The following is a 22,319-nucleotide window of genomic DNA, read 5'->3' as shown; positions in this document are numbered from 1 at the left end:
GATCACAATAAGAGACTCGCCTACATCTGCAACAACATACTGTGCTTTTCTCCACAACACAATGCAGGAGTTCTTCTCAGCTTTGTGGCTTCTTGGACATCCAGATGAAATTGAGAAAGTCTTACAACTCTGTCAGACTGAGGAGAATAAACACATGAAACATGTTCTTCCTTTCCTATGTGGACTTCTGGGAGAACACAACATTAAACTCATCAAGTGTCTCTTCCCAGAGGATCAGATAAAGAAAACATCTGATTGGTTCATTGATAAGTTTTTGGACACTTTCCACCAACCTCAGAGTGAAAGTGAAGAGTTTGATCTTCTCTATGTGTGTCAGTGCTTGTATGAGCTCCAGTCTCCTAAAGCGTGCTTAATGTTCCTGGAGAAGATGGACCATCAGCTCGAGCCTGAAGATCTTGACCCTCATCAGTGTTGTGCTTTGGCTTACGTGATCACTCAGTCCAGAGATAAAGAGGTTTATCTGAATCTGGAGGACTGTAAACTGACTGACGCAGGAATGAACAGGATGCTCAGCTGCTCACCCAAGATCAGGTACTAAGGAATAGGGGTGAAACGATATATATAGCAATATAAAAAAAAAAAAAAAATATATATATATATATATATATATATATATATAAGAAAACGTATTGTGGATGTTAAAAAAAAATCAATCGCAATATACTTTTTTTCACTCCAAGACTTCGCTTACTGTATTTATAAGGTATATTTATTCGGTAACACTTTACAATACGGGTGAACTAATATAAATTAATTCATGCTTAACTAATGCACAGATAATCATGTGTTAATGTATGACTCATGAATAACTAAACCATTCATTAATGATTACTGCATCAGTAACTAATAAAGATTCTAAATGATTAATAGATTAAGTAATATATCAATTGTTATTAATTGTGTCATAATGTATTCATTCCATAATAACATTTTATTAACTAATAGTGTACATTACAGTTTTTTACGATCGCTATGACAGTTTTTTCAATACATTTAACAAGTTTCCTAAACTCTTAACGCACCAACACACCTAAAACACACAATTGGCAAAACGGTTAATTTCATGCACAAAATCACACACTGTAAACTAAACTCCAAAACTAATTTTCAAAATACAATAATACACTAACACAATACACATGTCTAACAAAACACTGCAAACATGTTTCAAAATCAAATAATTATTCAAAACACTAACACATGTTTTCTTCCAACAGGAACATTTAGTCAATCATAACACAATGACGGAAAAAACACTAACATCAGCTGAAATTACAGAAACTGCATTAGTTTATGTGTCACGTCTGCCCTTGTACAAAAGACAGTATATTGTATTGATCATAGATGTGTTTTGTACTGTAGTTTCTTTTGAAGCCTATCTACATTTTTTGTTTTGTTGGGTTTAGTAAATGCAAGCATTTAGTTTCTTTTGCAATACAAAATAATTTATTTTGTTTCTTTTAATACAAAAAAATGAATGACCATCTCAGAGTAGCTTTATGTACAGTTTATGAAAAACAGAATTCCTGCAGTAAAGACTTTATTTGCAAAAGGACATTACTGCAAGATATACCTCTCCCTTGTCCTTGTCCTGGTACTCGTCTTCCTCTCCCTCGTGTATGGCTTCTTTCTTTCTTTCTTTCTTTCTTTCTTTCTTTCTTTCTTTCTTTCTTTCTTTCTTTCTTTCTTTCTTTCTTTCTTTCTTTCTTTCTTTCTTTCTTTTCTTTCTCTCTTTGTGTTGCTCCATATTGTTTTATTTTTATTTTTATTTGATCATGCGATTGAAAGAACCTCAACACCTGAGTGTGCTTCTGGATGGGAATCAGCTGTAATTTATATATTTGCATAACTTCAATAAGCTGTTTCTCAGTAGCAATGGAATACAATACAGGGCATATATTTGTGTTTCAATTCACAATATGAACAGCTGTTCACTTTGACTTTAGCCTATATAAGTTATGTTTAGAACATGATGTTATCTGTTCTGACATACAGTGTGAAAGCATTTGTAAATTTGGCAGTAAAATGACATTGTTTTGGTATTGGTTGAGCTTTTAAATTTGTGTTAACTGTATGCATTTTGTGTCAAAGCAACAAGAAATGTGTTAATTGTATAGCCTACAAGGATGGATGTTGTGTTAACCGTGTTAAGAGTTTAGGAAACTTGTTAAATGTATTGAAAAAACTGTCATAGCAATTGTAAAAAACTGTAATGCGTTAATTACCACAACGTACTTCAACTTCCAGTTGTCTGCTTTAATTATTCATTAGCTAATGATTTGCAAATGTATCATTATGTTATGACTTTACTTGTTGAGGCACATGACTATTAACTAATTAAGTAATATGTCATTTTGGTTTTGACATCCACACTAAGCCGTGATTTTAATTTCCAACCATCTACAACCAAGATTTCACTGAGTCCGATGAACTGCCGCATCCAGTACCTTGTTGTTCATGTACAGGAATAGGCCTATGTCAGGTTAAGCTTGAGGTTGTGGTACACTGAGAACATGCAGCCGAGCACTGATATTTCATAACACTGTGTCTAGACTGGACAAAGACAATATAACGTCCATACTGGATGCGGCGCGACGCTACATGACAAAACCCCGACAGTAAACTGATGACACACTCTATTCCTGACGTACTCCGAGCTCTTGCGCTAGTTCTGTTACGAAGGACAAATGGACTTGCAATGGTCTGTCATGTCCAGTGTAGACAGCTGGTCTCGTCCAGTTTAAACACAGTGCAACAGCCCAACTTACCCATCCTTAAAACACGTTCTTTGACATTACATTCACTGGTGCAACTGTCAAAACCCATAAATGGCATATTACTTAACAATTAGTTAATAGTCATGTGCCTCAACAAGTAAAGTCATAACATAATGATACATTTGCAAATCATTAAAGCAGACAACTGGAAGTTGAAGTACATGGCTTTGACCAATTGTGGTAATTAACGCATTAATTTACACTATTATATAGTTAATAAAATATGTTATTAAGAAATGAATACATTATGACACGTTTAATTAATAACAATTAATGTATTACTTAATATATTAACCATATAGATTCTTTATTAGTTACTGATGCAGTAATCATTCATTAATGGTTTAGTTCTTCATGAGTCATACATTAACACATGATTATCTGTGCATTAGTTAAGCATGAACTAATGCATATTAGTGCACCCGTATTGTAAAGTGTTACCATTTATTCTTTCATCATGCACTCACCCCCGTGTCGTTTTAAACTCATAAGATTTTCATTCATCACATTATTTATGAAACCTGTCCCTCTATTTAAAGTCCATTTCCCTAAAACTTAAAAGATCCAACAAAGTCATAAAGGCATTGTAAAAAAATAATCAATCGATTAGTTTAATCCTAGTCTTCTGAAGAGACATGATCACTTTATATGATGAACAGAATTTGATGTGCGAGAATGACATGAGAGTGAGTAAATGAAAACAGAATAAAATATTTTATATTAATTAACCTCTTAACATTTGGGAATATTTATTTTGAAATGATGATAGATTGCATTGTTCTATACTCATCTGTGAAAGCACAAACACCATTTAAATCACCATGTCACATTTGTAGTTTTATCATGATGATTCAAAGCTTTTTAGATGGTTTATTCTTATCATGTAAGTGCATTAGAGGGAGAGAAGAGAAATTCGACATCCAAGCAGGAGAATATAAACGTTGTAAACGTCCACGTAATGTATTTTTTTTAAATTAATTTGCTTAATTGTTATCATTTAAAATATTATTATTTATATATGATTTATCTGTTGCAGATTAAAGATTTGGAAAGAACCACTGAAGCAAATCACATTCTTCCGAGAATTCTTCCATAAAGTATCTAAGTGCAGTTGCTCCTTTTTTGACATGAGACACAATAACAAACAAGAACTGTGTGATTCCCTGCTGGATCTTTGCTCACATGTGAAGAACTATGAGACTCAAACAGGCAGGAGTTTCCTTCCAGCATTACAGTCAGTTTTCCAGTCTCCTGATGTCTGGATCATAGATCTCTCACAGAGAAAGTCCTCCGTCCTCCTGGAAGTGCTGAGACTCCAGACAGAGAAGAAACCAGTAGAGCTGAGAGGATGTTCAGAGGAAGAGAGTGAGATGAAGAGTTTCCTTCAGTGTCTGTCCTACATCTCACAGCTGAGGTAACTGAACTTACATGCTTTTGATTGTTGATTTAACCCTCAGAGACCCAGTGTAGCGGCTATTTGTCCATAAACTTAAACAAAACAAATAAAATAAAACTTTTCAAATGGCCACTGCGGCTACGTCATGGGTCAGGCTTTACGCAGGTTTAGAGGTGCTAAAGTGAAATAATGTCCATAGCAAAAATGAGTTTGAGGAGGTTTATTCACACAATATAAGCAAGCTCACAGACATTTTCTGCTGCCTCTCTTACGCTGGTAAAAAACCATATGCCCTCGCAGCCTGAGGACCCTCCCACCTTGACCTATTTATGCAAATTAACGTAGCACCATGTGACCAATAAACAACAACATAAGAAACAAAAAATAAGCATAAATACAACATAAACAAATTAACTTTAACAAGAAAATAAAGAAAATAAATTAGGCTATAAATTAACTTAAGCCTAAAATAAATAAAGCGAAAAATAGCTCCAACATCCCAGCCCCTAATTGTAATGGTACCTTACCCACAATTAACCTTAGCTTTAGCACAAAGGAGCTATTTCCTAATTGTAGTCTAAGCATTAAGCTAAAATATTTGCATCTTCAGATTCTCCATGCCTGAAAGAAACAAATAGATGGAAGACAGAGATAGGGGAGAGAATGAGCTGCATAGTCAATTGTCAGCTTCCAAGAGAAGACAGAGCTTGGTTATTGGTCTGTCCAGGATGCTGATCTTCGTTTGGACCTTCACGGAGCGAACCAGTCCTCTGGAGTCAGCCGTGGTGCTTAGAACTCTGCCCATCATCCATGAGCCTCTTGGAGCTGTGGCATCAGCGATTACGACAATATCTCCTGTAATGAAGTTTCTTTTCTGCTTTGTCCATTTTTGCCTTTCTTGCATTACAAGCAAATACTCTGCTGTCCACCTTTTCCAGAAAAGCTCCGCAATGTACTGCACTTGTCTCCATCTCCTCTTAATGTACAGGTCAGATTTTTCGAACAGACCTAATGGCAGAATGGGCTTGCCTTTTAGCAGGAGAATGTGATTTGGAGTGAGCGCTTCTAAGTCATTGGGATCTTCTGAAACCTTAGTTATTGGCCGGTCATTGAGTATTGCTTCTACCTCACAAAACAGTGTTTGCAGGCCTTCATCGTCCAGCAGTTGATGTCCAACAACAGAGGTAAGTACACTGCGCACAGAGCGAATCAGACGCTCCCAAACGCCACCTTGGTGAGATGCAGCTGGGGTGTTAAAACTCCACGTCACTCCTTCCTGCACAAAGGTCCTTTCAATTTTAGAGTGATTTAAAGCAGCCAGAGCCTGCCTCAGTTCATTCTTCGCACCCACAAAATTTGTGCCATTATCTGACCTTATATTTGTCACAGGTCCTCTTCTGCAGATAAATCTGCGCACAGCATTGATGCAGGAGTCTGTGTCGAGGGAGTGCGCCACCTCAAGGTGTATTGCGCGGCTGCTCATACAGGTAAATATCACTCCGTATCGCTTCAGCACAGTTCTCCCTCTTCTCACATCCAGTGGTCCAAAATAGTCCACTCCCGCATTTGTAAAGGGTGCGTTATCGGGCACAACTCGTTCCTCTGGTAAGTCGGACATTTTTTGTTCTCCAAGTTTTCCTCTGTACCTTCTGCATACTGTACATTGTGAGATAATCTTCCTGGCCGCAGAGTTGGCATTTATGATCCAATACTTCTGTCTCAATCTGTGCAGCATGTGATTGCGTCCAGCATGTCCAAGTTGGTAATGGATGTAACGTAATATGAGCTGGGAAACATGCAGATCCTTTGACAAAATCACAGGATGTTTTACCTCCCATGGCAAGGCAGATTTAAACAGGCGTCCACCAACTCTGAGGATGCCATCTTCGATGAAGGGGTCGAGGCGATACAGGGGGCTGTCTTTGGAAACAGTCTTTGGGTCATGTTTCAGCGAGGAAATTTCAGTGCTGAATCTTTGGCCTTGAGCAAACTGGATTATTGCCTTTTCGGCTTCCTCCAAGCGCTCTGGTGTCAAGCTGGATTTTCCAAGTGTGGCTTTGAATTTTTTAAGCTCCTTTTCCACATTTTCATTCTGCTTGACCACATATTCTTTTCTCTTTCGGCTCAAAAGTAAAAGTCTTTCTTTCAACTCCAACAACCAGGCCACTGATGTTTTAAGCTTTCTCCAGGATGAAAAATAGTGAACGAGCTGACTGAGGGGATTGTCACTGTGTATTGTAACAACATTCACTTTAAGTTCTTTTTTCACCTCTGCATCATCAGATGGAATGGAGGAGGAGTCCAAGTCGAGTTTTGGCCATTTGGTGGGAGGTAAGTGCAAAAAGTCTGGTCCTTTTAGCCATTTTCCTTCCCCAAACTCCTGAGCTCTTAGTCCTCGAGATGCTTCATCTGCAGGATTATCTTTGGTGTTTACATACCTCCACTGATCTTTGTCTGTGGCTTCTCTTATGGTGCCGACACGATTGGCAACATATGTGTGAAAGCGCTTTGTTTCATTGAAGATGTACTTGAGAACAGTAGTGCTATCAGTCCAAAAAAATGACCTTTGCAATGGCAACTGTAGCTCCTTCATCAGCATTGCATTCACTCGAACAGCAAGCACGGCTGCAGCAAGCTCCAGGCGTGGGATGGTTAGTTGCTTTAGAGGAGCAACACGAGCCTTGCCCGTGATGAATGAAACATGCACATTGTCAGTGCTCTCCAATCTCAAGTATGAAACAGTGCCGTATCCTGTTTGACTGGCATCTGAAAAATTATGCAGTTCTGCTTTCACTAGTGTTCCAAAGTTCTTGGGTTTGATGCACCGTTCCACTTTAAATCCACTCATTTGCTGAAGTTCAGAGAGCCACTCAGACCAATGTCTGGAGACGGCACTGGGGACTGGCTCATCCCATTTGAGGTTCATTCTGCACAGCTCCTGTAACAAAATCTTGGCAGGAATTATAAAAGGAGACAGAAAACCCAGCGGGTCATAAAGAGAGCTCACCACAGAGAGGATGCCCCTCCTGGTGTGTGGACGTTCCTGCACTGCAGTCCTGAAGCTGAACGTATCTCCTTGAACACACCATTGCATCCCCAGAGCTCTTTCCACAGGGAGTTGGTCCCTGTCCAAATCCATGTTCTCCAAACACACTGCTCTGATGTTGCTGGGAATAAGTACAAACACATTTGGGCTATTTGTGACCCACTTTTGGAGATGGAAGCCGCCTCTTTTACAGAGAGATGTTAGTCCATGTACAAGCTTCACTGCATCTTCCTCTGTCACAGTGGACTTAAGACAGTCATCCACATAGAAATTTGTTTTGACTGTGCTGAGGACATCGGGTGAGTATTGCAGTGCATTATCCTCAGCAGTTCTTCTCAGTGCATAGTTTGAGCAGCTTGGAGAGGATACAGCTCCAAACAAATGCACGCACATCCTGTATTCCTCTGGCTCCGTTGTAGTATCTCCATTGGGCCACCATAAAAAGCGCAAGAAGTTAACGTGCTTATATGGGACCCGGACCTGATGGAACATGGCGTTGATATCAGCCATAACAGCGATGGGCTCTTCTCTAAACCGGAGGAGGACACCAATTAGCGTGTTAGTGAAGTCTGGGCCCTGCAGGAGCTGGCTGTTTAATGATGTACCTTTGTAAGTACAGCCACAATCGAACACAACACGCAACTTTCCTTTGGTTGGATGATGTACACCATGGTGGGGAATGTACCACACCTTTCCTTGTTTTGGGGTGGGCTCATTTGTGGGAACCTTTTCTGCATATCCTTGCTCCAACATGTTGTTGAGGAAATCAATATATTGAGCTTTGAATGAAATATCTCTATTAAATCTCCTCTTCAGGCTTTGGAGTCTTTGTAATGCAATGCAGCGATTATTTGGCAAAACAGGATCTTCAACTCTGAAAGGTAAGTCAATACAATAATGTTCATTGATAAGCACTGTTGTATCCTTCACAATTTTCATGAATTTAATGTCTTCTCTTGACATCTCAAGTTGTTCATCATTTGTTCTTTCAGTAAAGTCATGATTATACTGCTGCATCAACATATTTTCCAAGTGCTCCACAGATATGTGATTAGCAGTTACAACAGCGCATCCTGATTTGACACCAGCACCTCCAGAGTCTCCAGCACGAAGAGGCCCGTTTATGACCCAGCCAACTCTGGTCCTCACTGCATACGGTCCACCACATTGACTGTTTATTAGTTCCCATGGCTCCAAAACTTTGGGAGAGTCAGTTCCAATGAGCAAGTCCACATCTGCATCTACTTCCTGTAGCCTAATGCTGCTCAAATACGCCCATTTGGCAACATCATCCTGACACGGCACATTAACTTTAGATACAGGCATTTTTGTTTGTGTCAGAACAGATGGCAGCTCAATAAAGTCCTCGGTGTCAAAACCAGACACCTCCAGACCAGTTATCACGGTAGTATTAATGGTTTTAGTCTGCCCCATTGTCCTCAGTAGTATATTACAGGTTTTGCCTGATACTCCCAGCCGTTCAGCCATACTTGTAGTACAGAAGGTGCCAGAGCTCCCAGGGTCCAGGAAAGCGTAAGTGTGCACAACTTTATTACTTTTCTGACTTTTCACCTGCACGGCCACAATGGAGAAGACAGCAGTATCCTCTTCACCAGCCCCAACATGACCACACGTCTGCTGCTGCCCGGATACAGTGCTCACAGTTTCTTTGGAGGTTATCCTTGTAGTATCCTCCTTCTCCACATGCAGGACAGATGGGTGTTTCCTGTGACATACTTCACAATCCAAGCGACTCCTACAATCTTTGCTTGTGTGTCCATATTTCAAGCACCCAAAACAAATGCCTTTCTCCTTTAGGAAGTGAATCTTGTCCTGTTGTGTCTTTCTTCTGAACTGAAAGCATTTTTCCAGAGTGTGATTGGTGAGATAGCAGAACAGACATTTGAGCTGGTTACTGTGAGCGGTTAAATTTTCCTTTTCTTTATGTCCATCCTTTATTGCATTGATGCTGGTGGCAAAGGTACCACTTTTCCGTTTCTGCTTAACTTGAATGGATGGCTTTGTGTGGCTGGTGGAGAGAACATCATTAATATTTCCAAACAGCGGGTCTGAAACAATTTTGACTTGTTTTTCAATAAAATTTACAAAATCAACAAACACTGCTCTGCTTCCAGTTTGTTCCAGTATGTCACATGCCAAATTTCTCCACTTTTCCCTCAGCTTGTATGGGAGTTTCATTAGGATTGTCCTGAGGTTAGCTGGCATGTCCAACTCCTTCATGTACTTTATTTGATGTACCATATTGGAGCAACCTCGAAGGAACAAAGCAAATGACTGCAGAGCGTTAACATCCTCAGGTTTTATTGAGGGCCAGTTGTTGATTTTGTCCATATAAGCAGAGGAGATTTTGTGTTCACTGCCAAAATGTTCAATCAAAAGTGTTTTTGCTCTTTGGTAACCCGGTTCAGAGGGCATATGCTGACAACTTCTTACAATGTCTCTCGGTTGCCCCCTAGTGTACTGTTCTAGGAAGTACAAACAATCACTGAAATTTTGAGTTTTATCCTCAATACAATTTTCAAAAGCTCTGAGAAAAGATTTGAAATACAGGGGATCACCATCAAATACAGGTATATTTCTCATAGGCAGAGCAGAGGCTGTGTTTTGCTGGACCAACAGGGCAGTAATTTCATTTTGACGCTGCATGATGTTCAAAATGTCCGGAGAATTGGTGGATCGATTATTTTCATGAGCATTTTGCAAAACCAGTGCTTGTGTACCTTTTCTTTGAGAAACAGGAATGACATTAGGTATGGGTGGTTGTATTACAACATGTGTGGGTTCAACACCAACAGGGACATCATTTAATAAGCAACTGGAGGGAGGTTCAGAGGTTTTATTGGTGGGCACAAAACGTTCAGCGTTTGGATTTAGTTCATACGTCCCTTGAGTTTCTAACCTTTCCAAGTAAGAGTTCATGCCATCTGATGGTTTAGATGCACATCTTGACACTTTAGAGCCACACTTTGAGCTTACTTTCAGAACCTCCAATTTTGCATTTGTCACCTTTAATTCTGCCTCCAGAGCAAGTTGTTCCTTTTCTCTCCTTAAATGTTCCCGTTTCTTCCGTAATTCCTCTTGTTCGAGTTTTATTTGTTCCTCCTGCGCCTCCAAACTGTGCTTTTGTTTTAGAGCAGCCATGCGCTCCTGTAATGCTGCTTTCTCTGCTTGTGCTAATATTTTTGCAGATGCACTGGATGAAATCCTTGACAGTTTAGAGCCAGCCTTTGAGCGCACTGCAGAACCTTTATTGGATACACTGTCCTTAGGCCCAATATCAGGTTGATTATCAGATGGCTTGATTGGAAGTTCATATGAATGGCCAATATTTGATAACCACCCTTTGGCATCGTCAATAAAGTTTGAAAAACAATTTTCCTTTTGTTCAAAATATTTATTTTGTTTTTCCTTTTCATCCTGAGGTATGTTCAGTGAAACAAATGACAAATGATGTTGTTTTGCGTCATCAACACATGTTATCATTTGATCCAAAAGAGACTTGACTGCATCAATATTGTCTGCAGAATGCATCAATTTTTCCATTTGATTCATATATGATTTGGCTCGTCTGCATTTCGTCGATCTCTTTTCCTGACACGTTTGCATGAAAAACATCATTCCTTTAGCAGTGAAACTTGTGCGCCTTCTTGTGGAAAGCGCCGTTTCACTTCTGGTTTTGGATGCCACGTCAGACATTTTACTTTTTATTGATGTTGGTCATGCGCACACACAGTTATTTGCAAAAGTTGAATGAAGCACGTACCTTGTGGAACTTTGTTTGCAGCGGTGGTTGCGCACGGAGTTGGATGCGCGCAGTAGTGATTGTTGTTGCGCGCGGGCGCGGCCGTGCGCGACTGGCTGTGAAGGCTTTGGGCGTTTGCAAATCCAAATTGCAACAAATATTAATCCTCCACTCCGTAAATGCAGCTTCAGCGCTCCGGTAGCGTCACCGTTATCCAGTACGGTGTCCAGGGAAGCTTTACACTGTCGGATGGGTCGTATTATTTGATGTTTGCACTGTATCCAGCCCACGCCTCCGCCACTCCTAGGCCCAGCCTTGACTTTGTCTCCGCATCCAGGTGAGTAATCCACTTTCGAAAAGGTAATCCAGCAAACAACGAATCCAATTTCCACGTAAACCAACGATATACATCCAGGGGCAGGTTTTTTACTTATGTAGCGGCTATTTGTCCATAAACTTAAACAAAACAAATAAAATAAAACTTTTCAAATGGCCACTGCGGCTACGTCATGGGTCAGGCTTTACGCAGGTTTAGAGGTGCTAAAGTGAAATAATGTCCATAGCAAAAATGAGTTTGAGGAGGTTTATTCACACAATATAAGCAAGCTCACAGACATTTTCTGCTGCCTCTCTTACGCTGGTAAAAAACCATATGCCCTCGCAGCCTGAGGACCCTCCCACCTTGACCTATTTATGCAAATTAACGTAGCACCATGTGACCAATAAACAACAACATAAGAAACAAAAAATAAGCATAAATACAACATAAACAAATTAACTTTAACAAGAAAATAAAGAAAATAAATTAGGCTATAAATTAACTTAAGCCTAAAATAAATAAAGCGAAAAATAGCTCCAACACCCAGGCATTGATATTTATGATGTTATTTCATCATTAAACATGTTTTAGGAAGGCATTGATGAGAACATTTATTTTGTTTATGTATTTTTGGGATTGGGATGTAATTTTTGAAATACATTGCTATTTTACTATGTTGATTATTAATACAGCAAGTGAAAGTTTTGGATTCACAACACAATTCAATGCACACATTATATGCAAAATACTATATTACAATCAGTAAGGACAAATTCAGTCCTTAAAAAGTTTAGAAATTTGACTATTTAAAATCAAGTTTTTTTTTGTTTGTTTTTTTAAACACAATAAAAAAATCAAGTTAAACTAAATAAAAGGTAAAGAATCTGTCCACGACTGTTGAACCAAATAGCGTCTTTCTCCTTTTGTCACTTACATTCTGAAAGTACATTTTCCTCCATTAATTGCTTGGTTTTAGCAGTTTTCTCCATTGTCTGGTATAATCAAAATAATAGAAATGCTCTTCTCTGAATATAACTGTAGGTTATGTAATGTAGCATTTTAATACAAACCATTGAGACATTAACAACTTTACACAGCATAGAAAATAGATGAAAATGATGTGGAGTAGTTTATAATTAATACATTGATTAGAGTCCATTTCTGAGTTTAGAAAAATATTCTCAAATGTAAGTTGATAATTTCAGGGCACATAATGTTGTTCAATATTTAAACACTTTAAGAATTAAGTTTAAAAAAAAAGTAAGTAAGTCAGTAGTCATGTCAAATCAATAACTAAATCGGCATACTATCATCTGAAAAATATTGCAAGAATTAGAGGCTTTGTTTCCAGTCAGGACTTAGAAAAACTTGTGCATGCTTTCATCACCAGCAGGGTGGATTATTGTAATGGACTCCTTACTGGCCTTCCCAAAAAGACCATAAGACAGTTGCAGCTCGTACAGAACGCTGCCGCCAGGATCCTGAGCAGAACCAGAAAATATGAACATATCACACCAGTCCTCAGGTCTTTACACTGGCTCCCAGTCACATTTAGGATTGATTTTAAAGTATTAGTAATGGTATATAAATCATTTAATGGCCTAGGTCCTCAATACATTGCAGATATGCTCACTGAATATAAACCCAACAGATCACTCAGATCATTAGGATCACATCAACTAGAAATACCAAGGGTTCACTCAAAGCAAGGAGAGTCCGCTTTTAGCTATTATGCCAGCCGCAGCTGGAACCAGCTTCCAGAAGAGATCAGGTGTGCTCCTACAGTAGCCACATTCAAATCCAGACTCAAAACACATCTGTTTACCTTAGCATTTACTGAATGAGCACTGTGCCACTGTGCGTCCGACTGTTTGCACTGTATTTTATTTAATTTTTTATTCTAAACTGTTTTAATTATTCTCATTTCTTTTGATTATTTTAATTTCTTCTATGTAAAGCACTTTGAATTACCATTGTGTATGAAATGTGCTATATAAATAAACTTGCCTTGCCTTGCCTAAGATGGTAAATACTTTTTCAAATATATTTGGTGAAAAATGGATTCATTATAAAGTTCACTGCTAGAACTGGCTGATCCTGCAGATTTGTCTTATACAACATTAGGAGGATCAGGCCCTTCCTATCAGAGCTACACAACTCCTTGTCCAAGCGCTTGTTCTGTCCAGACTGGACTATTGTAATGCTCTCTTCCAGTTTGCACTGTCAAACCTCTGCAACTGATCCAGATGCTGCAGCTAGAGAGTCTTTATTGAGCCGAAGAGAGCACACGTCACTCCTCTCCTCACAAAACTGCACTGGTTTCCAGTTGCCGCTCTCATCAAATTCAAGGCACTGATGCTTGCCTACAGAACAACCACTGGCTCTGCTCCCTTTTACCTAAACTCATTTCTCCAGACTTACGTGCCATCCAGAAACTTGCGCTCTTCAAGTGAACGTCGACTCGTGGTGCGTCTCAGCCCAAAATCTCTTTCTCTGACCTTTTCCTTGACCGGTCCCTGCTGGGGAATGACCTGCCGAACTCAACCCGCGCTGCCGAACTCAACCCGCGCTGCCGAGTCTGTAGACATTATCAAGAAACGGCTGAAGACGCATCTTTTTCGGCAACACCTGATCCAATACTAACGCGTTCTTTCCTATATTTTCTTCTACTCTATATCTATTTAAAAAAATTAAAAATTGCACAAACTGCGTTAGACTAAACAGGAAATCATCACATCACTTACATATAGTTGTCCTGTTAGTTTAACTGCTTCTATTGCTCTCCTCGTTTATAAGTTGCTTTGGATAAAAGTGTCTGCTAAATGTTTAAATGTAATGTAAATGTAAAGTGTTAATTACTCTGTCAGTATTTAATGACTAATGTGCTTTTTTCAAGTGTTTACAACAATGTGAGCTGAAAACAGCAAACAAACAGCACATTATTTTAATGTGTATTATTTAGTCATGTGACGTCATAGCTATGATAAGTTCTGTGATATCTCTATTTATTCCCATTTCCCATTTCCAATTTGTTACAGATTCTCTAATCGGAGTGAAAGTGTTCAAAACAGATTTCTTCTGAGACTCTTCAGTAAAGCAGCGGAGACTGAGACACAGACAGGAGAGCAGATTCTGAAACTGTTATCATCAGTCTGCACATACACATCTTTTCCTTATCAAGAGACTGACAGATCTTTTCCTTATCAGTGGACTAACAGAATTAAACAGAGTGATTTACTGCTGGATCTTTACTCACATGTGAAGAACTATGAGACTCAAACAGGCAGGAGTTTCCTTCCAGCATTACAGTCAGTTTTCCAGTCTCCTGATGTCTGGATCATAGATCTCTCACAGAGAAAGTCCTCCGTCCTCCTGGAAGTGCTGAGACTCCAGACAGAGAAGAAACCAGTAGAGCTGAGAGGATGTTCAGAGGAAGAGAGTGAGATGAAGAGTTTCCTTCAGTGTCTGTCCTACATCTCACAGCTGAGGTAAGATATTGTACAGCCTTTTGCTCAACATGTTTAAAAAATCTGGAGCAGGTCTTTGTGTATTAAATGGATCATTAAAAAAAGTATTGTTTTGTATTGACCTTTGGATGCAGAAAGTGTAAAATTGCACAAAAATTAAAATACAATGTAATTCTAATGGTCACAGAGAAGCTGGAAAATATTCAGGAAAAATAAACTGAAGGGTTCAATAAAACTCAACTAACGTTATACTGTATATGGAGCTTGGAAAAAAGTGTAATAAATGTCATTAGATTTTGTCCTCATATATAAATGTTGCTCTTATGTTTCGTATTATCAGAATAATTGTTTTGTGCACTATATAGTTGATTTATAAATGCTGTATGATGTCATAAATTAACAGGATTTTTATTTCTCTGTATTTTATCAGGTTCTATAATAATGAAGAAAAGAAGAAGTCTGCAGTGAAATTCCTGCTGGATCTCAGTGTTGCTGCTGTAGAAAATGTCACAGTTACAGGAACAAGATTCTCTACTCTGCTGTCGTCTGTGTGCAGTTACAAAACCTTCCCTATTGATGAAGAGTGGCAACGTTATAATCCTGTTTATCAGTGTGATTTCCTGCTGGATCTTTGCTCACATGTGAAGAACTATGAGACTCAAACAGGCAGGAGTTTCCTTCCAGCATTACAGTCAGTTTTCCAGTCTCCTGATGTCTGGATCATAGATCTCTCACAGAGAAAGTCCTCCGTCCTCCTGGAAGTGCTGAGACTCCAGACAGAGAAGAAACCAGTAGAGCTGAGAGGATGTTCAGAGGAAGAGAGTGAGATGAAGAGTTTCCTTCAGTGTCTGTCCTACATCTCACAGCTGAGGTAACTGAACTTACATGCTTTTAATAATTAACAATTATTGTTGATTTAACCCTCAGAGACCCAGGCATATTCATGATCTTAATTATTTTTTTTAGGAAGGCATTGATAAGAACATTTATTTTGTTTATGTATTTTTGGGATTGGGGTGTAATTTGGAAATGCATTGCTCATTTACTACGTTGATTATTAATACCGCAAGTGAAAGTTTTGGATTCACAACATAATTCAATGCACACATCTATGTGTAAAATACTATTACAATCAGTAAGGACAAATTCAGTCCTTAAAAAATTTAGAAATTTGACTATTTAAAACCAAGAACAATTTTTTTTTTAAACGGCAAAAAAAAAAAAAATCAATATACAAAATAAAAAGGTATAATAAATAAAAGGTAAAGAATCTGTCAACGACTGAGCTTAGAAAAAAAATCTCAAATGTAAGTTGATCATTTCAGGGCACATAATGTTGTTCAATAATTAAACACTTTAAGAATTAAGTAAAAGATGGTAAATTCTTTTTGAAATATATTTAATGGAATTGAATTAAAAACTATGTTCTGAGGTGCGACAGGATTTTGAAAAGACGTCGAGTTGTTTTGCTCAGTTATGCTCAGCTCTAAAATATTTGATCAATATTTTGCACTCTTTGTTGTATGGAAGCCTATTAGTTGAAGTCATAATTTACAAACTGAAAACATGACGCTCCAGAAGAAAACACAATGCAATAAAATGCAGGGGGTGTAAATATTTACACAGGATGATTGGGGGTAAATTGTTCTTATTTTGTCATCTGGAAATATGTAAGTATTTTATGTAGCTTCTGCAGGACAGTACTAAAAAATAAGATCTCAAAATAAAATAAGGATGATCCAATCCCATCGGCTCAAATGTGTTGTGTTGCCTTGAGCATCAGTGAATGTTTGCAGCTTTTGATCATTCAGGCAACAACACATATTAACATTTTGTGTAAATTCAGTTATTATTATGTTTTGTGGTCTATATGTAAACAAACATCACGTGACTTGAACTGTACATATATTTAAAGTTCCTCTCAAATTACTGTTCATGCAATAAACAATACTAAGTAGTTTATTTTTCATAGAAAATATTAAAGAGACAAAGAATGTATTAAAAAAGCTGCAAAAAAATGCCTTTTATCCAGTATTTAATACAATTTCATTAGAAATCAAAGTGAATCATTCTGAATTTCTCAAAAAAAGAAAAGAAAAACAAAACAATGAATCATAAATTGAATCAAGTGTGACCAACAAACACAAAGGTCACACGCGTCCGTCTAGCGCATGATTAAATAGAAAAACAATGGACAAGTAGCGCAGTGAATGGAAAAGCACGTTCTGTGTGAACTAGCCCAAAGAGTCTTTAGATTTTTTACACATGAAATACAATACATTGTTCATTTCTTTTTCCAATTGTAATGAGTCATATTAATTGATCTAGTCATTTTAATCAAGTATTTATTGTATTTTTCAGCTGTTCTGAGCGGTGTTTGTTAACTTTAGTTGAAGTGGTTCAGCTCAGAGAGAATCCAGAGCTGGTGACTTTACTGTTGGAGGTTCTTGGCTCCTCCGTCAGTCTGGAAGGAAGTTTACCCAGTAAAACCTGCAGATCTGTGGGAAGAGTCTTACGTTTCTCTTCTGACAGACTCAACCTCTCTCTAAAACCTAAAGCCATCTCTAGAAGAGGAACAAGACATCTCTTCAGACACATCACACACATACACACACTCAGGTACAGACAGGGTTATTAATAATCAAATGTTGATCCTGATTAATTTTCCTGCTAATATTTACAGTGTGTTGTTTTGTTAAGGCTGAGTGGTTATATGGTGCTGAGAATAGTGCGGGTGTTGAGGTCAATGAGGGTTCAAACTCCTGTCACTATTAATGAACTCACACTTGATCTGAACGGTGAACGGCTGTCAGAGAGGAAGCGGTCCAGAGTCCTGAGCAGTTTGGCCATCTTTCTGAGACTCTGGACTGTCCAGTGTCTGAACCTGACTGAATACAAGATGGCGTCTGCTTCTCTATGTGTCCTACTGTGTCACCAGGGCCCAGTGATTCTCAGGTATAAGACTATAAGACACATTTCAGCAGTGTTTGACCTTATATTTATCATGGCACAGAAATAAAACAGTGAATTCTGTGTGTATAGAGCATCTAAAGAGAGTCTCCAGAAGCTGGTCGAATGTGTCTATGAAGCTCAGGAAGAGGAACTGACTCGGCACTTCCTCCAGAAAGTGGGCCGAGATCTGACTTCCTGTTCCTTGAGCTGGGAAGAGCTTCACTATTTCCTGCAGCACAGAATTCAACAAATCACTGTGAACTTCAGAAAGAGCGACATTCAGTGCAACATCAGAGACATTCTGCCATTCCTGAACAGGATTCGGTTTAAACGGTAAGCTATTCAATAAATTATTTATATCTCAAAAACACTTCCTAATGAATGGCAAGATGTTCTTTATTCACATAAAATCTCGAACTAAGTAAGAAATGATAGAAAGGATCAAGCTTTAATCATGATGATGATGATGATGATGTGTGTGTGTGTGTGTGTGTGTGTGTGTGTGTGTGTGTGTGTGTGTGTGTGTGTGTGTGTGTTTGTGTGTGTGTGTGTACAGGATGAGCTCTCTCTTCATGCTGTCTGTAATCACAGAGATCTATGAGAGTCGCTCTGTTGGGTTTGTGTCGAGTCTGTTGAGTTCAGTGAAGAACTGCATCAGTCTGCAGAGCAGAGATCTGGACTCTGTCCACTGTGCGGCGCTGCGCTTCACACTCCAGCACTGCACTGCAGTTTCACTCGACCTGCTGTGGACCTCCATACCAGAGGAGGAGCTGGAGAGCATTGTGCCTCTCTTCAGACATGTGTCCCACATCAGGTCTCAATGCTTTACTCTGGAGATGCTTCTCAATGCGTTCCTCCTTTACCAGTCCGTCTGAAGCATTACACATTGCAGTCGAGTGTATCTGATAGTAAACATATATTTTGAAGAAAAAAATGTTCTTTATATTTTCTGACTTTAAGTGAAAGTCGAGATATGCAGCCTTTCATTTGAGAAACTCCTTATTTCTCTCTCCTCCTCTTTGTTACATAATTAATCTTTTGTTAATTATTTTGCAACTAGTTAAAAGACAAATTATTTTGTTAGTTGTATTTTATAGGGAAAAAACGGAAAGAAAAATGTATTCCCATCCATACTTAGTGTTTTAAGATACTGTGACTCTCAGCTGGTGACGTGTGTGTGTGTGTGTGTGTGTTCAGTGTGGACAGGCTGCTGTTACTGAAGATGCTTCACTGCTGCAGTGTTGATGATGATGATAATGTGTGTGTGTGTGTGTGTGTGTTCAGTGTGGACAGGCTGCTGTTACTGAAGATGCTTCACTGCTGCAGTGTTGATGATGATGATGATGATTGTGTGTGTGTGTGTGTGTGTGTGTGTGTGTGTGTGTGTGTGTGTGTGTGTGTGTTCAGTGTGGACAGGATGCTGTTACTGAAGATGCTTCACTGCTGCAGTGTTGATGATGATGATGATGTGTGTGTGTGTGTGTGTGTGTGTGTGTGTGTGTGTGTGTTCAGTGTGGACAGGCTGCTGTTACTGAAGATGCTTCACTGCTGCAGTGTCTCTGATGTCCAGCAGGAGTTTTCCTCAGTTCTGCTCTCCGTCCTGCAACACAAGCTGGACTTCTCCTGCCGTTCTGCTCTGGATCTGACAACAAACACACACTCCGAGACTCTACATCTGACCACTGAGGACTGCTGTGCGATGACCACAGTCATTCAGAGAGCTCACACACACACACAGCTGATCCTACAGGACTGTGAGATGAACACCGCTGGAATGGACCAGCTGTTCCCAGTGTTACGTGCTGTTAAACTCTGGTGAGAAACATCAACAGATTTTATCATACACAGACAGACAGAAATATCATATAAATATCTCTCTTTCTCTGTGTGTTTCAGCTGTGATAAATCTCTGCTGCTTCAGTTTCTGGCTCATGTGAGTCCTGAGGAAGCCGAGTCTCTTTCTCGAGCTCTGGGGGACGAGGTGGACCTCAGTCAGACTCATCTGGACCCGCAGGTCTGTCGAGGTCTGGCGCTGGTTCTGGAATATTCTGAAGGACTGACTGAACTGGATCTGAGTCAGTGCCGTCTCACTGACCCCAGCCTGGATCTGCTGCTCACAAACCTCCACAAAGCACAACACATTGAGTGAGTGACTGAGACACAAAGAAGTATAATGTCATATTTTTGCATTTTGTCTGATTTGTTTGTTTGCTCTGCAGTTTTAGTGGCAATAGCATCACTGACACTGGGGCTCAGAGAATCTACAGTACCGTCTGTCGCAACAGTGACATAAAGACCGTAAGGTGTGTGTCTGAACGTCACAGAATCACATTCCCTTCTAAAGTTATTTGAGCTGAAGACTTATAGTGTGCAACAAAATGAGGCTCAAAAATAAAACTGTGATCTCAGAGTTGAAGTGCTTTCTCTTTTATTCACGGCCATTTTGTTCCTGCTTTTCCTTTGCTATCTACTACAATTTATCATCCATTAAAAAATAAAATAAAACATTGGCACTGTTTGTCTACAAATCTGAATTCTGTTAATGATTGTGTGTTTTTTCAGCTGCTGTTTCTAATATCAGTGTGTGTTTGTATCTTTAGGCTCTTTAACAACAGAATTGAATCCAGAGAGCTCTTCCTCACTGACCCACGGTTTGAGATCTGGTGATGATAATAAACTCTGGAATCAACAAGCAGGGAAACAACTGCAGATCTAGAGAGATGAGGCTCGTGGAAAGGTAACGGGTGTGAAGACTTTTGAAGAATCGGCCCATCAGAGTCCCAGAGATGAATCTAGCAGCAGATTGTAAATCATATTCATGTTTCATAATCATCATCTTCAGTCATAATCGACAGTGGGTTTCTGTTGCATTAACAGTGTTTTGTAAAATGAACAAATCCATCAGTAAACTCTTCCCTCTTCTCCATTCCTTTATATTATTTGTGTCATGCAGGGTTATAGTTTTGAATTTTGAACTTGCCTTGCCTTGCCTAGTTAATATTTTCATAGTAGTCATTCATAGTGTCATTTTTCTCAGGGACAGTTAATTTAGTTTTTATTTTAGTTTTAGTATTTTTATGGCCTCTAAAGTAAAATATGCTAACTGGAATCGTTTAAAATAAAAACAGAGTTAAATATTTCAGCAAGTCTTGCAATCTAGTGTTTTTGCTTTAGAGGCTTTGTCATGTTTAATTCAGGCGAGATGTAAAGGTTTCAAGTTTGATAATGTCATGTATCAAAACCTAAACTTAATTGGTGGTCTATTTTAGTTTTCGGTTTATAGTCATGAAAATATTATGTTATGTTAATCTTATTTTTTGATGAAAATGTTTTCTTTTAGTTTTCTTTAATGATGATATGGATTTCTGGTCTTTTTTTCCCCCTTTGTCTTGACAAACAAATTAATGAAGAAAGCCAAAGTATGCATGCAACTATCAGTCCTTTTTCAGTCCTATTCCTGTATATGAGTTATCAGCATAATCTGAATATATGATAGATGGATGATAGATTTTATTATTTTTGCAGAACTGTTTGAAGATGCTAGAATCAGCTAAAAACATAAAGATCGATTTGTATGTATAAATACTTGCATATTTCTTTTGTGAATGCTTTTGATATTTTTAATTTTCAATTTCAATGTCTTTCCAGTAGAGGGCAGCAATGATTTGTGAAAGTGAAAGTGAAAGGAAAGGAAATTGACTTGAAGGCCCAGTTTGGTAACCCATTCTCAGAATTTGTCCTCTGTATTTAACACATCCAAGTTAGTGGCTTAGTGCACACACACATTAGGAGCAGTGAGTTGTGAAACACACACTGTGTGTGTGAGTGTGTGTGTGAGGTGCCTCGCTCAAGGGCATCTCATTCGATTCCTGCCGTTATTGATAATTGAACCCACAACCATTGTGTAACAAGTCCGACTCTCTAACAATTAGTCCACGACTGCTTAACACATTAATAATGAAAACATCCAAACTGAAGATCATACAGTATTGCATTTACACCATTGATCAGCTGATCTTCTCCTCTTCATCATGAAGAAGAGTATAACCCGTTCGACTGCCTGAACTCTAGTGTTTACTGAATAGAGACGTTATACTCAGGAAAACACACTCACCTCGTTCCTCTGACTGAAATTATTGGTCAGTTAGCAGAGTAAAACTTGATTTAGTTTTTATTTCTTTAGTTGTTCCTGAATGTTATGGTACTGAGACACTTTAGATATAATGTATTAGTTTACAAGGTGCCATATTGTTACTTGACCAGTTTTCAGATGTTTTTTTGTATTCAATCATGTGCAGTACTTATTACCTTTATTATTTCTCTGGATAAAATCATAAACTGTAACTGATTGAAAAATAAAATCTACCTTTTGCATAATTATGTCATCCGGCATACATTCATTTGGAAGCATAATATTGTGCTAGACTTTTATTAATGTTCAATTATTTAAAAATGTCATTCATAATCATGATCTGTCCTACTTTATTTCATGCTTTATTTTCTCTTTAGGATAGATCGAGTCGCCATTCTCGAGGAGACTGAGTTTTTCTGAACTTAAAGCTACTGAACTTAGAATAT

General features: G+C 38.6%; 2 protein-coding genes across 4 annotated transcripts in view; one reads left to right on the top strand and one right to left on the bottom strand.

The window, feature by feature from the left end:
* Window positions 1–22,319, bottom strand: part of LOC307009008 (uncharacterized protein) — a 416,885-nt gene that overhangs the window by 185,377 nt on the left and 209,189 nt on the right. The gene's annotated exons all lie outside the window — the stretch shown is intronic.
* LOC307008696 (uncharacterized protein) lies at window positions 3–22,116 on the top strand. Of its 3 annotated transcripts, none has more exons than XM_079631721.1 (12): window positions 3–552; window positions 3,835–4,212; window positions 14,361–14,810; window positions 15,220–15,660; window positions 17,322–17,408; window positions 17,490–17,744; window positions 17,832–18,074; window positions 18,298–18,555; window positions 19,254–19,556; window positions 19,638–19,886; window positions 19,961–20,044; window positions 20,342–22,116. In XM_079631721.1, the coding sequence occupies exons 1-12, from the start codon at window positions 62–64 to the stop codon at window positions 20,406–20,408; spliced, it is 3,306 nt and encodes a 1,101-aa protein (XP_079487847.1). In that variant the 5' UTR covers window positions 3–61; the 3' UTR covers window positions 20,409–22,116. The 3 variants fall into 3 exon arrangements, with proteins under 3 accessions (XP_079487847.1, XP_079487846.1, XP_079487848.1); XM_079631720.1 differs by having other exon boundaries at window positions 8–552; window positions 17,151–17,408; XM_079631722.1 differs by lacking the exons at window positions 3–552; window positions 3,835–4,212 and adding an exon at window positions 10,991–11,340 and having other exon boundaries at window positions 17,151–17,408.

This window comes from Phoxinus phoxinus (genome assembly GCF_949152265.1).
Source record: "Phoxinus phoxinus genome assembly, chromosome: 1".
Classification (NCBI taxonomy): Eukaryota; Metazoa; Chordata; class Actinopteri; order Cypriniformes; family Leuciscidae; genus Phoxinus; species Phoxinus phoxinus.
The sequence above is the reverse complement of the archived record's forward strand: the minus strand, read 5'-3'. Positions and strand labels throughout refer to the sequence as shown.